We start from the raw sequence: 13,764 nt of genomic DNA, 5'->3' as shown, positions 1-13,764 counted from the left end.
CCTCACATCCCTGGATCTGTTGGAAGCCTACCTACACATTCCAATCCATCAAGAACATCAGCGCTTCCTACACTTCAAAATCTTGGACCGTCACTACCAGTTCCAGGCACTACCCTTCGGGTTAGCCACAGCACCACGGACGTTCGCCAAGATCATAGTGGTGGTGGCGGCAACAATGAGGAAGGAAGGAATCCTTGTGCATCCTTACCTAGACAATTGGCTGATCAGGGTTAAATCCCCAGAGGAAAGTCACCAGGCAACCAACAGAGTCAAAACTCTACTGGAGAGCCTCGGATGGGTGGTCAACACAAACAAGAGCTGTCTGCAGCCTTCACAGTCTCTAGAATACTTGGGAGTCCGATTCGACACCAAACAAGACAAGGTCATCCTGACACCGACAAGGAGATCAAAACTGATGAACCAGTTGCAAACCCTGCTGAACGAACTTTGTCCCACAGCATGGGATTACCTACAAGCCCTCGGTCTCATGGCATCCACACTGGAAGTAGTGCCATGGGCACGAGCTCACATGAGACCCCTACAGCACTCACTCCTATCGCGATGGAATCCACTGTCCCAGAACTATACCGTACGTCTTCAGCTCCCGGGCAGAGTTCGGAACCAACTACGATGGTGGCTACAAGACGGCCACCTGAGCCAGGGAACAAGACTATCATCACCGACCTGGATCCTGCTCACCACAGATGCCAGCCTACAAGGATGGGGAGCACACTGTGAAGAGCTAACCACCCAAGGGCAATGGTACACAGAAGAGTCGGGATGGAACATCAATCGCCTAGAAGCCCGGGCAGTCAGACAAGCCTGTCTACGTTTCGGTCACAGACTCCGAGACAAAGCGGTCAGAGTAGTGTCGGACAACGCCACAACAGTGGCCTACATCAACCGTCAGGGAGGAACCAGAAGCCAACAGGTGTCTCTGGAAATAGACCTTCTAATGTCGTGGGTGGAAGTGAATCTCTAGGAGATCTCAGCCGTCCACATCGCTGGGAAAGACAATATCACTGCAGATTACCTCAGCAGAGAAAGTCTTGACCCAGGAGAATAGAAGCTGTCGACCGCAGCGTTCAAACTGATAGTGAACCATTGGGGAACACCAACTATGGACCTTCTGGTAAACTGGTCCAACGCCCAAGTGCCCAGTTTCTTCAGCCGCAGGCGGGAACCTCAGTTCCAGGGAATCGATACCCTGGTACAGACTTGGCCACAGGAGACTCTGTTATATGCCTTCCCGCCGTGGCCCCTATGGGCACAATCATTCACAAGATAGAACACCACAGAGGACCAGTACTTCTGGTGGCCCCGGGCTGGCTAAGAAGACCGTGGTATGCAGACATGCGAAGACTACTGACAGGGACCCACCTGCCACTACCTCCACACAGAGACCTGCTCCAACAAGGACAGATCCTCCACGAGGATCCAGCTTGATTCTGTCTTACGGTCTGGCCATTGAGAGGACTCGCTTGAGGAAGAGCGGATACTCGGGGGCTGTAATTGACACCCTACTCCGAGCATGCAAGTTCTCCACATCTCTAACATACATAAGGATTTGGAGAGTATTCGAAGCCTGGTGCGAGGACCACGACATCATACCACGCTCAGTCAAAATTCCTGCGATCTTGGAGTTTCTACAGTATGGCCTACAGAAGGGATTGTCCCTCAACTCCATTAAGGTACAGGTGGCCGCATTGTCATGCTACGGTGCCAAGAGCAAGATCAACAGCATAGCCTCTCACCTGGATGTCTCCCGCTTCCTGAAAGGAGTCAAGCACATCAGAACACCCCTAAAGTGGCCGGTACCTCTTTGGAACCTCAACCTGGTCCTAGATTTCTTAGCAGGAGCCTCCTTCAGACCTCTCTGCGGCCTGTCTCTCCGACTATTAACATTGAAGATGACCTTCCTGCTGGCAGTTTGTTCAGCCCAATATATATACGAGCTACAAGCACTGTCCTGCCGTGAGCCATTCCTCAGACTCACTCCGGGAGCCATCCAGTTACGCACGGTTCCATCGTTCCTCCCCAAAGTGGTGTCTCACTTCCATCTCAACCAAACTATCTCGCTACCATCGCCAGATGAGCATAAGAATTCGGAAGAGGCTCGAAGTCTACGCCACTTCAATGTCGGCAGACTCCTATCCAGATACCTGGAAATGTCGGAACCCGTACGAAAAACGGACCACCTATTCGTCCTTCACAGCGGGAAGGAAGCGGCCTTGCGAGCAACCGTAGCCCGCTGGATAAAGAAGTCATCAAGGCGGCCTACATAGAAGCAAGCAAGCCACCTCCTCTACAAGTCAAGACCCATTCTACTAGAGCCCAGGCAGTATCCTGGGTGGAAACCAGGTTGCTGTCACCCACAGAGATCAGTCGGGTGGCATCATGGTCCTCCATCCACACTTTCTCCAGGTTTTACCGCCTGGATGTTCAGGCTCGGGAGGACACAGCATTCGCAAGGGCAGTACTAAATGAGTCATGGGCAGCCTCCCACCCAGTTCTGGAGTAGCTTTTATACATCCCATTGGTCCTGAGTCCATCTGCTACACGCTAGGAAATGGAGAAATTGAGAAATTACTTACCTGATAATTTAATTTTCCTTAGTGTAGACAGATGGACTCAGCATCCAACCCACGGCTGCCGAGCGAGTGATTCACAGGTAAGCCATGCTTTCCTCCAGCTAGAACACCCATCCTACCAGGTGTCGACATTTCTCAGTTGAGGGCACTGGCAATCTCCAGCTCTATCCAATTCAACCGATTCAAATTGATTAAGTTAACCAAGTTATAAAGTTAATCACGTTAACCAAGTTATAAAGTTTATCATGTTATCCAAGTTATTCAGTCATACATATATCCACAATGCTTTTCAAGGAGAATACTGAAGAGCTGCACTTCCTGCAGGGGTATATGTACTAGGGCTGATGTCAGATTGAAATCTGATCCGTCTCCAACTGCTATCAGACGTACACTGTACCCATTGGTCCTGGGTCCATCTGTCTCCATTTATCCCTTCTCTCTGTTTTCTATCTTTTAACCAGTTCCTAACAAACCTAAAACCCTCTCCCCTCCACCATTGTCTCATCCATTTATTTATTTATTTTATTTGCAATTTTTGTATACCGACATTCGTTAGGTAAACATCATATCGGTTTCCATGTAACATAAAGTGGCCAACTGGGCTTTACAATGAAACTGAAACTGAAATCCATGCATTGAGACTTTGGAGCTCTGCCTGCCTCTGGGGTACTGCACGTGGAATGGGGAGCACTTCTGAGAATGCTACCCTGGGGATTCTGGATTTCAGCTTTCTACCTAAAATCCTAAAATGCAGAACCTCCCTTCTGCACTTTCCTATGTCATTGATACCCATATGTACCAAGACAGCCAACTCCTACCCAGCACCTTCTAAAATTCTATGTATGTGATGCGTGAGGTCCTTCACCTTCACACCAGGCAGGCAAGTTACCAAGCGATCCTCATGTCTTCCAGCTACCCAGCTATCAACCTTTCTAATAATCAAATCACCAACTACCATGGCCATTCTAATTCTTCCCTCCTGGGCACGTGTCCCTGGAGACCTATCCTCAGTGCAAGAGTATTCTAAATCACCTTGAGGGCAGGTCCTAGCTACAGGATTGCTTCCTGCCTCATCAAGGTGATGCTCTCCTTCTAGGTGATCTTCCTCCTCCAAGACAAAACAGGGGCTGGCAGATTAGAGGTGGGACTTCTCTACAATGTCCTTGAAGGTTTCCTCTTTATACCTCTCTGTCTCTCTTAGCTTCTCCAGGTCTATCACTCTAACCTCCAGAGATCAGACTTGCTCTCTGAGGGCTAGGAGCTCTTTGCACCTAGTGCACACATACAACCTCTCGCCAGCTGAGAGATTATCATACATGTGGCACTCAATGCAAAGGACTGGAAAGCCTTCCTTTCCCTGCTGAACTACTTTCTGCATCTTAATTTAGTTGATTTATTATTGATTTAAAATTTCTAAGGGTATAGAGATGTAAAATTAATCTAAAGTAATTTTATTCTATTGATTTATTTAATATTTGTTTGACAATGACCTTCAAAGCACTATAATTAATCAGGAAATGAATTACCCACCTTTTGAATTAAATTCCTTCTGTATAAAATCTGTAGTAAATTTATAGTAAGGATTCTTAAGATGTGTGCACTGTTAGGCGTGCCTTTCTGGTCCTCTTCTGCTGCAAGGGGTACGGGGCCTCTGGCAGCTGAGTCTGTGGAGCATGAAGCCTGGATTCATTCGTGGTGACCTCTGGAGTCTTCTCCCAGGACTGCTGCTGGGTAGATGAGTGTACCGGTCCTCTTCTGCTGCAAAGGGTGTGGGTCCTCAGGAAGCTGGGTCAGTGGAGGCTGAAGCCTGGATTCTCTCGTGGTTTCCTCTGGAGTCTTCTCCTAGGGGCTGCTGGGTAGGATATGCAGATAAGCCTTCCAGTCCTCTTCTGCTGCTGTTGCGTTTGGCTGGCCATGGGATGGACCCTCGGCCAGCTGCTCTTACCTCCAGCCCTGAACCGTGGGCAGGATCCTCTGGCATTGCAGGCTGCCATGCTTGAACAGGCCTGACACACCGGCTGGAGGAACACCACCACCAGCTGCCTCGGGCGTCCCTAGAAGGCATCGCCTTTTAAAGGGCGTGCAGCGGGAAATCCCCTGCGGTGCCCTCAGATGACACCAGAGCAGCTTCCTATTTAAGGCTTCCTCCGACGCCCCTCAGATGCCTTGGCAATAGGTCGACTCCTTTGGAGCAGTGGTTTGCTTCTGCGTGTTCCTGATCCTAGTTCCTGCTTCGTGTCTTCCTGATTGTGTTCCTGAGTTCCATGTTTTATTCCTGGTTCCTGCATGGCTGTTTGAATTCCTGTCTTCTTCATGGTCAGTCTTCATCCCCATTTGTTGTCAGGGACTTCTTGCTCGTGTGGCTCCTCGTCCTCCTGCTTCTTCTTCATTCTTGTCTCCTCAGATGGACCTTTGACTTTCACTTTGGACTGGATCCTGGCGCTGCTAGATTTCTGCCTGCTCCTGATCACAACCTGAGTTTTGATGCTGAGTGAACTCCGCCTGCCCTGACCACAGCCTGAATCAGACCTTGTTTGCCTGCCACCTATCCTGACCCCTGCTGGATGCTGACTCTGTTCTTCTCTGTGCTGGCTTGCATCTCTCGTCTCGATGGATCTTCAACCTCACAGAGGCTCGCGCCTAAGTCTAGCCGGCCCTAGCATCGGAGGGCTCAACCTAAGGGGAAAGAGGGCTGGTAGTGGTGAAGCCCCAGTTGGGCCTCTGCTTCAGCCAGCACCGCCTGCCGATGGAGAGGACCTACAAAGCTCCTCCTTGCAAGTTACGCCAGTTCCCCCTCAGGTCAAGGGTCCACTGCCACAACAGCTGCTAAGGGTATGGGGCCTCTGGAAGCTGGGTCTGTGAGCCTGAAGCCTGGATTCACTAGAGATGTGGATCGTACCAGCAATCGTTTCCGGTTTCATTTATTTTCATTTATTTTTCAGCTGTCCCAATCCAAAAAACCCAAAACACTCGATCCTTCAGATTTAATTTACAATCCCCCACCCTCCTGACCCCCCCCCCCCCCCCACCAACTTGCCTAAAGTGCCTGATGGTCCAGCGGGGATCCCGAGAGCGATCTCCCACTCTCGGGCCGTCGGCTGCCAGTAAACAAAATGGCGCTGATGGCCCTTTGCAATAAGAAAACCACATGAAATTTCGTGGGGTTTTCCTATCATTTTGGGGGACCCCCAATACATGACGAATTAGGAAATATCGTACGATATTTTAATTCATAAAAAAAATAATGCACATCCCTAGGATTCACCCGTGATGACCTTTGGAGTCCTCTCTTGGGAGCTGCTGGGTAGACAATGCATGTCTGTCTTCCAGTCCTCTTCTGCTGTTCTTCTTCTGTGGATCCAAGAAAAAAAGGCATCTGCTCCAAACTCAGCCCCTTGACTGCTCTCTCTGGTTCTCTTTGAGGCAATTCTCCTCAACGATTACTCCAGGAACTCCCTTTAGTGACTCAGGACCAGCTCTAGGGTAACTGGTGCCCTGTGTGAAAACTGAAATTGGCATACCTCCTCACAGCAGCAGCTCTGATATTCCCTCTTTCGGAAGTGGCAGTGGCTCTGGCACAGTAGATACACATCTCTCTCCCTGACACTTCACTCACTCTCTGCTTATCTCCATGGGCTTCTCTGTCCCTTTTTTCTTTTCCTTCTTGCCCACAGTGACCAAAATCCCCCCTCTGTCTCCTAGCATTTTCCTCTCTTTCTCCTTTCCTGTCCATTGAATCCCTCTCTTTTTCTCACTTCTTCTACTCCTCCTCCCTGCAGGCTGATCCTCCTGCAGAGTGTTCCTGATTCTCCTGCTTGCAGACTTCATATGGAAGAGTGAAGGAGGGAGGGGACAAAGGTGTCCCCTTGAGCATGGCTCCCTGGGCGGCCGCATAAGTTGCATACCTGCATTGAGTCACCCTATATACTGTCAACATTATGACCCACCTTAGGGCATGGATCCTCTTGTCACTCCTAAGTTACAGTGCTCCAAGATGAACCTCCCATTACTAGCACATTTCTCTCTTTACAGTATAGTGGGATCTAGTCAGCCCTACACATGGCTCTGTTCAGTAGCAGTTGAAGATGACCTGAGCAGTGAAGTGATGGATGGAAGGCCGGAAGACCACTCAGTCATTACCTGCTGTGACGCTTCCTCATACTCGGCAAGTGCATTTGCCTCATTTGACAATCCAAGTGGCGTTTAGAAGCAACCATGACTTTAGGCATCTCTCCTCGTCCCTGAAGCGGACAGTTCCTGTCGAAACACTGCCAGTGTTAGCCATTGGACAACCGTCCATCTACCACTAGCTATTGTTCACTTGTTATTTTCTGTCCTTTTATTCTTCACTACTCTTTCTCAGAGCTTATCTTTCATCGCTGCCCTCTCTCCAACCCCCCCCCCCCCCCCGTTTTATTGTATTTCTCTGCAGTTTTATGTAAACCGATATGATGTCCACTCGAATATCGGTATAAAAAAACTAATAAATAAATAAATATCCTTTTTCATAATCAGATGCATCCCTCAAGTATTTATTTGTTTTGTATCTCCTGAGTTCGGAACGAAAATTATTTATATTCTTCTTAAGATCAGAAAGATGTGAATCAAATGTATCTGTGGCCAGTTGTGCTTTAATCATCTTCATTTTGTTTTCTAAAGCCAACTTAACAATTTGGTCCATGTCTTTGGTTTTCTTGATAATCAAGACCACCTGAAGGGAGTATTTCGCTGCCTCTCTCCTGCTTATCGTCAGCCAGATGATCTAAGTTTACATCCCACGGTCTTCTGGGAGATGTATTTTCTAATGGTAGTTCTAGCCCCTTAGAAAATTCTTTAAAGGTACTTTCCCTCGTAAAGTATACTTTCTGTTTCCTTTTTTGTTCTTTGGGGAACAACTGTGACGAGTACCATGGTACCTCATCACAAAGGTCAATGAAAAGACCATTTAAAACAAATCTAGTGGCACATTTCTCTTAACCAAAGCTTATCTGTTCTTTGGCTATAAATACTATTTCTCTCCTAAAGCCTCCAGATGGAAATTCAACTTCCTTGTCTCCCTAACCCAATAAAGTCACCCAAAATTATAGCATGAAATCATAAAGATGAGCTGTGGCCAACATGCAGGTATGCCTCGATGGTCTCTTCATTAACATAATTAAACATTATGACAAGATGGGGTGTGGATCACAATAGTTATTTATTCCCCTTCTTGCATCTAACGCCATTTCCTGAAATGGCCTGTCATATGGGTTTGGGGGTAGAAAGCAAGGGCTGAGAACGAGGAGGAGATTGGAGAAACCAGTAACAGGCAGCAGACAAAGTGGTTGCTAGCATGGCCTGCAAGGATTCAATCCAGAACACCATGAGTTGTGCCAGTTACCTGCATTATAGCATCATGCTGGGTTTCAAGCCCATATTAGACTGTAAAACTTTGATTGCAATGCTATCTAGGGTGGCAAATATCTTGAACATTTTCATTGACTTTGAAAAAATATTTAATAAACCCCATCACCATTTTATAAATGTAATCACTTTGACTTTCAGAAATTTGAGAATTCTTGTAAACTTTAACACATTCAGTGGAGTAATTTATAAAAATTTAATTTTTAACTGAATTGCTGGTTATGAGCATTTACACATTTAGATCACTGAATGTTTTTATTCTTCCAGTGATAAATCAAGAGGAAGAAAACTGCAAAGAAGTAGCAGCATGCGATACCCCCACAGATATATCTGAGAAAGAGGTGAGTGTAACCTGCAGGTATGGGGCAGCCATTTTCACTTAATTTAAAGCTGAGCCTTGGACCAGAACTGTGGCTCAGGGGCAGAGCTGCCCTCTGCTGTGTGGAAGGATAGCAGGACTGAGGATGCCTCAGATGCCACACTGACAGCCAGCTGGCGTGGGGAGGGAGTCAAAATCTTCTTTTGATGGCAATACCTAGTGGTGATCTTGGGGGTTCATGCATACTGGGTTCCTGATGGAGGAGGAGTCTGTGGCCCCTGTAGGATAAGGTGTGGGGAAGGAAGAAGTTTTAAAAATAGAGGGAAAACTCCCGGTAGTTGTGAATGAAAGCTCATGGTGGCATTGGCCTATAGAAAGCTGGCTCCAATTGGACTTGGAAGCCCAAAGGATCAGGAAAGAAATTGCCATAACAAACTAAATAAAAACACAAGCAAACTATCAGGCCGATACAGTACAGTGCGCTCCGACGGAACGCACTGTACTGCCTGCTCTTGGACGCGCGTTTTCCCTTACCCCTTATTCAGTAAGGGGAGGAAAATGCGCGTCCAACCCGCGGCACCTAATAGGGCCCTCAACATGCAAATGCATGTTGAGGGCCCTATTAGGTATGCGCGCGGGATACAGAAAGTAAAATGTGCAGCCAAGCCGCACATTTTACTTTCAGAAATTAGCGCCTACCTTTGGGTAGGCGCTAATTTCTTCCAGCACCAGGAAAGTGCACAGAAAAGCAGTAAAAACTGCTTTTCTGTGCACCCTCTGACTTAATATCATGGCGATATTAAGTCGGAGGTCCCGAAGAGTAAAAAAAGTTAAAAAAATTTTTTTTTGAATTCAGCCCGCGGCTGTCGGGCCAAAAACCGGACGCTCAATTTTGCCAGCGTCCGGTTTCCGAGCCCGTGACTGTCAGCGGGTTTGAGAACCGACGCCGGCAAAATTGAGCGTCGGCTGTCAAACCCACTGACAGTCGCCGCTCTGTCAAAAAGGAGGCGCTAGGGATGCGCTAGTGTCCCTAGTGCCTCCTTTTGCCCGTTTTTACCGCCGGGCCTAATTTAAATACAGAATCGCGTGCGCCGGGAGAGCGGGCGTTCGCCCGCTCTCCCATGGACTTTACTGTATTGGCCTGATAGTTGGTGATTTACTAATGCCATGTTAATGTGTTACAATGCAGAGAAACTGTTAACACACAGATAATGCTTGGAATTTCAAATTCTTCCTGTTATCCGTAATACAGCAAACCAGGCGCAATGCAGGTATGTTAATAAGCTGCTTTGCATGAAAATGCATGCATTAGCAAACTAATTGGTTAGAACACAAAGCATTATTTTCCTAAAATGTCCTATTTCATTATAGCTGTTCCCCCATTTAAAATATTACTAAAAAATAAAACTAAAGGGAACTCTGAATATCAGAGTTAGCTGGATAACTAATCCAACTAATTTATCTCCCCCTAGAAACGCCCCTGGAATGCCTCCAAGTTATCTAGTTATGTTTTAGATGGCTAACTGCTTAGCCAGCTAACTCTGAGGCGATCAGGCAGTGAAAATGTTCAAATCCCTCTGTTCAGCTAAGTCTGAATTCTGCCAGACAAATGACACTGAATAGCGACCTCCAAGTATTTAGGTGTAATAATTGATAGAGAAATGGTTGAAAGCATTTCTTAGGTAACACTGCCTGAGTGAATACAGCCCTTCTGAAATGCAGCTATAAGTATGTTCATATTTCATAGGGGTAGATTTTCAAAGAAGCGCGCGGGCGTACATGTGCGCGCACTACCAGTGCACACACATGGATGCATGATTAACATGCGCGCGCAGGTGTACGCATGTTATAAAATCGGGAGTTGGTGTGCGCAAGGGGGTGCATAATTGTGCACCCTGTGTGCACCGACTACCATTGCCTTCACCCTTTTCCTCCCCCTAATCTAACTTTCCCACCCATTCTCCTAACCTATCCCCCCAGCCCTATCCTAAACCCCCACAAAATTTTATTTTACCTTCTGCGCCTGCCTCTGGCCGCTATGCCGGAGGTCTCTGGCCCCACCCCGGCCCCTGGATCGCCCTGCCCCTTTTTAAAGCCCCGGGACTTAGACGCATCCCGGGGCTTTATGCGCATTGCCGGGCCTTTATAAAATAGGCCCGGTGCGCGTAACCCCCTCTAAACGCGTAAATCCTTGAAAATCCGGCCCATGGTGTGTGTTCTTTAAGTCACATGAAAAGGAAGTATTCTTGTGCGTGTGTTAGGTTGGGAAGGAAAAAAACACGTATATAGGATTTCCAAAACTTTGCATGCTGTTTTTCCCATCTGTCACCCACACAAATAACAGGTGCAAAGTAAGCTGATGCCATTAACCTGTGTACTTTGCAGTTGCTCATTTTCAAAGGGAAAAATTGTTTAATGCTGGTTATTGGCCTTTGAGAAATGGTGCAAAATAGGAAGGCTAAAATAACTCATGTAGTTTGCACACAGTGTGGTAGAGCCATAGCTACTCTATAGCCAGTATGGCCAAGGCCATAGCTGCCACTGCCAGAAGAGAACCTAGACACTACTGCTTCTATAGCCCAGAGGAGAGAGAAACTGGATTAGGGAACAGAGTAAATCTTCTTTTGTTTAGCTTGGAGAAGAGACGGCTGAGGGGGGATATGATAGAGGTCTTTAAGATCATGAATGAGTAGATGTGAATCGGTTATTTACACTTTCGAATAATAGAATGACTAGGGAGCATTCTCTGAAGTTAGCAAGTAGCACATTAAAGACTAATCTGAGAAAATTCTTTTTCACTCAACGCACAATAAAGCTCTGGAATTTGTTGCCAGAGGATGTGGTTAGTGCAGTTAGTGTAGCTGGGTTCAAAAAAGGTTTGGATAAGTTCTTGGAGGAGACGTCCATTAACAGCTATTAATCAAGTTTACTTAGGGAATAGCCACTGCTATTACTGGCATCAATAGCATGGGATCTTCTTAGTGTTTGGGTAATTGCCAGGTTCTTGTGGCCTGGTTTGGCCACTGTTGGAAACAGGATGCTGGGCTTGATGGACCCTTGGTCTGACCCAGCATGGCAATTTATTATGTTCTTATTCTGTTCTGCTCTGTCCACTCCAAATTCTCCCCCTTCTCTTCCGTTGCCTGCAAGCTATGAGGGGAGGGGCTGGATGAGGGAGAAGAGTGGATCTTTTCTTCTTTGCTCTCTCTGCTCCAGCCTCTGCCTTACCCAGCCTCTTCCCTTCCTTACTCTGCAAGCTGCTTGATAGGGGAGGAGTTGGAGCAGGAAGCAGAGAGCTGTTCTCTGCTGAGTGATGTTCCTTGCACAAGCCCTGTGTGCCTATAGCTAGGGAAGAGTGCTGGTGTCTGTCCTGGGACCAAGGATGGGGGTAAAATAGAGAAGGTATGTGTTGAGGGGAATGGAAGAGAGAAAGGATGCATGCATCCCCTCCCCAAATTACATAGTGACCATAGATCAAACGTTTCCCAGGTATTGCATTTGCAGAGAGTTGAATGGATAGGGAAAGATGTTGGAGGGAGGGTTTGCTGTTTCAAACTACATACAAACTCCATGACCTGGAATTCTAAGCCAGGCCTGGCAGTGGCATTAGAAGTGGGGTAAGTTTTGATTCTTTTCATAAAAAGAAAAAAAAAGATTGATTTAGAAAACTAACCAGCTGTGAAGGAGAAGTGTACAGCTTACAAGACATGTTGGACTTGCAAAACAGAGAAATCTACTTAAAGGCTAAGCAGTGTTTAGAAATGAGCCTGAGGTGCAAAGGGCTTTAGCTAACAGGAGTCACAGGTCCTGCAGTAAGATTGTAATGTGAATCTTGGGTGATGTTATGGTATGCCAAGTTTGCTATAAAGGTTCTCAGGGTGTTTTTGGTAGGGTTTTATGGTACCTGGTAATGAAGGGAGTCTGCTTTACTGTTATAACCTTTGATGATGGTGGTGGTGGTGGGGTCGGGGGGTTAGGTCCCAAGGACACACAAACATTTTTACTCTTCCGGGTATGCATCCGGCCAGCACTCCTCTCATACCTGATTCTCCATCCCAAGGGTGGAACCTTTTAGTGGGGGGAAGCTCTCGCTTATGGCCCAGGGAGTGGTGTGTTTCTTCCTGTGTGATGTTAGCTGCTGCATCTCAAGGGGTGAGATGCTGGGACAAACCAGGAAGGACAAGGCACTGGGTGTTAAATTAATATTTACTGATTTTTTAACAATTAAATTAAAGTCCATTTTCCCATAAACATGAAGTTACAGCTGACTGATGTACAAAGGTGTTTTTTTTCTCTTCTGGGTCCCTTATCTCAGGTATCTGGGTAAAGCTTCCCATGGTGATTTTAAAGTGCACAAAGCTCTCCCAGTGGCTGAATAGGAATCCTATTGGAGGGGAAATAGGAGTCCTATTGGAGTTGGGAAATGGGGGGGGGGTGATCATGGAGGGGGGGGAGTGTTTTGAGGAATGAGCTGTGCCGTAGTGGGGATGAGGAGGTCTGTGATTGTAGTGTTTGAGTATTGGTATGTTGTGAATCTGCATATTTATAGTTGAGTTGCTTGAAGGGGCTAGTGAGGAGAATAGGGAGGATGAGGAGGATTGAAATATCTGGAGAATGTTGGGAGCGGTGTAGTGGGAAGCCAGCAGTTTTGCCTTTGCAGTCTCACTGAACCAGATGTAATGTCCTGGTAGGATCGGCCAGTCAGTAGGCGTGGGTCGAGGCTTGAAGGTGGGGCGTAAATTTGTGTTGGGGCTCGGACTGCGATAGGTCACCCATGCCGATTGAGACGAGCCGTAGAGGTATGAATCGGCCGGAACAGCTGGGTGGTGGCTGAATGGTTGCATGTGAGAATTGTTTTGAAAGAGGGTGATTGAGGGTGGATCGTTGTAGGGTTGCCTGAGTCAGAATGGAAGGGGCAGCGCGAAGGAGCACGCAAGGGACTATTTCCTGTAGGCATGCCCCGCGACGGCCGTCGTATGACGTCTGTAGAGAGTGAGGCTGTTGGATAGCTCACCCGGTGGTCCTTTGCTTCTTGGCTTTTGGCGCTTCTTTGGAGTATTAGGAGTATTAGAGTCAGGACAGGAACAGCATCAATGGGGCAGCACAAAGGGGCACACTAAGGGGAGTTGTGCTCCTTTGGTGCGAGATGCCCGGCGCAAGATGCCGGAGGGCTGCCGCCTTACTTTTAAAGGTCCTCCTGGACCGGAAGTGATGCGCGCCGGGGGGGGGGGGCCCTTCCATTCGTTGCGTGCAGGTCGGCAAAGGTAGGCCGCGAGCTCAGCTCAGGTTGGGCTTGGCTCGGGCCTCGATAGGCCACCCACGCCGATCACGTCAGGCCGGCTGGAGTCGGGAGGAGACGAAGGTCATATCGCAAAGGGAAGGCTTCGGGCTGCCGCCTTACTTTTAAAGGTCCTCCTGGACCGGAAGTGATGAGCGCTGGGGGGGGAGGCG

General features: G+C 47.7%; 1 protein-coding gene across 3 annotated transcripts in view; it reads left to right on the top strand.

Moving 5' to 3' along the window:
* RAPGEF5 (Rap guanine nucleotide exchange factor 5) overlaps positions 1–13,764 on the top strand; it is a 490,380-nt gene that overhangs the window by 227,685 nt on the left and 248,931 nt on the right. For all 3 annotated transcript variants that reach the window (XM_029589067.1, XM_029589066.1, XM_029589068.1), the window contains exon 8: positions 8,262–8,335. In XM_029589067.1, the coding sequence (XP_029444927.1) occupies positions 8,262–8,335 (74 nt within the window). The remainder of the gene's footprint in view (positions 1–8,261; positions 8,336–13,764) is intronic.

The sequence above is a fragment of the Rhinatrema bivittatum genome, chromosome 2 (assembly GCF_901001135.1).
Source record: "Rhinatrema bivittatum chromosome 2, aRhiBiv1.1, whole genome shotgun sequence".
NCBI lineage: Eukaryota > Metazoa > Chordata > Amphibia > Gymnophiona > Rhinatrematidae > Rhinatrema > Rhinatrema bivittatum.
Note: the sequence above shows the minus strand (reverse complement) of the source record. Positions and strands in the feature narration are given on the sequence as shown.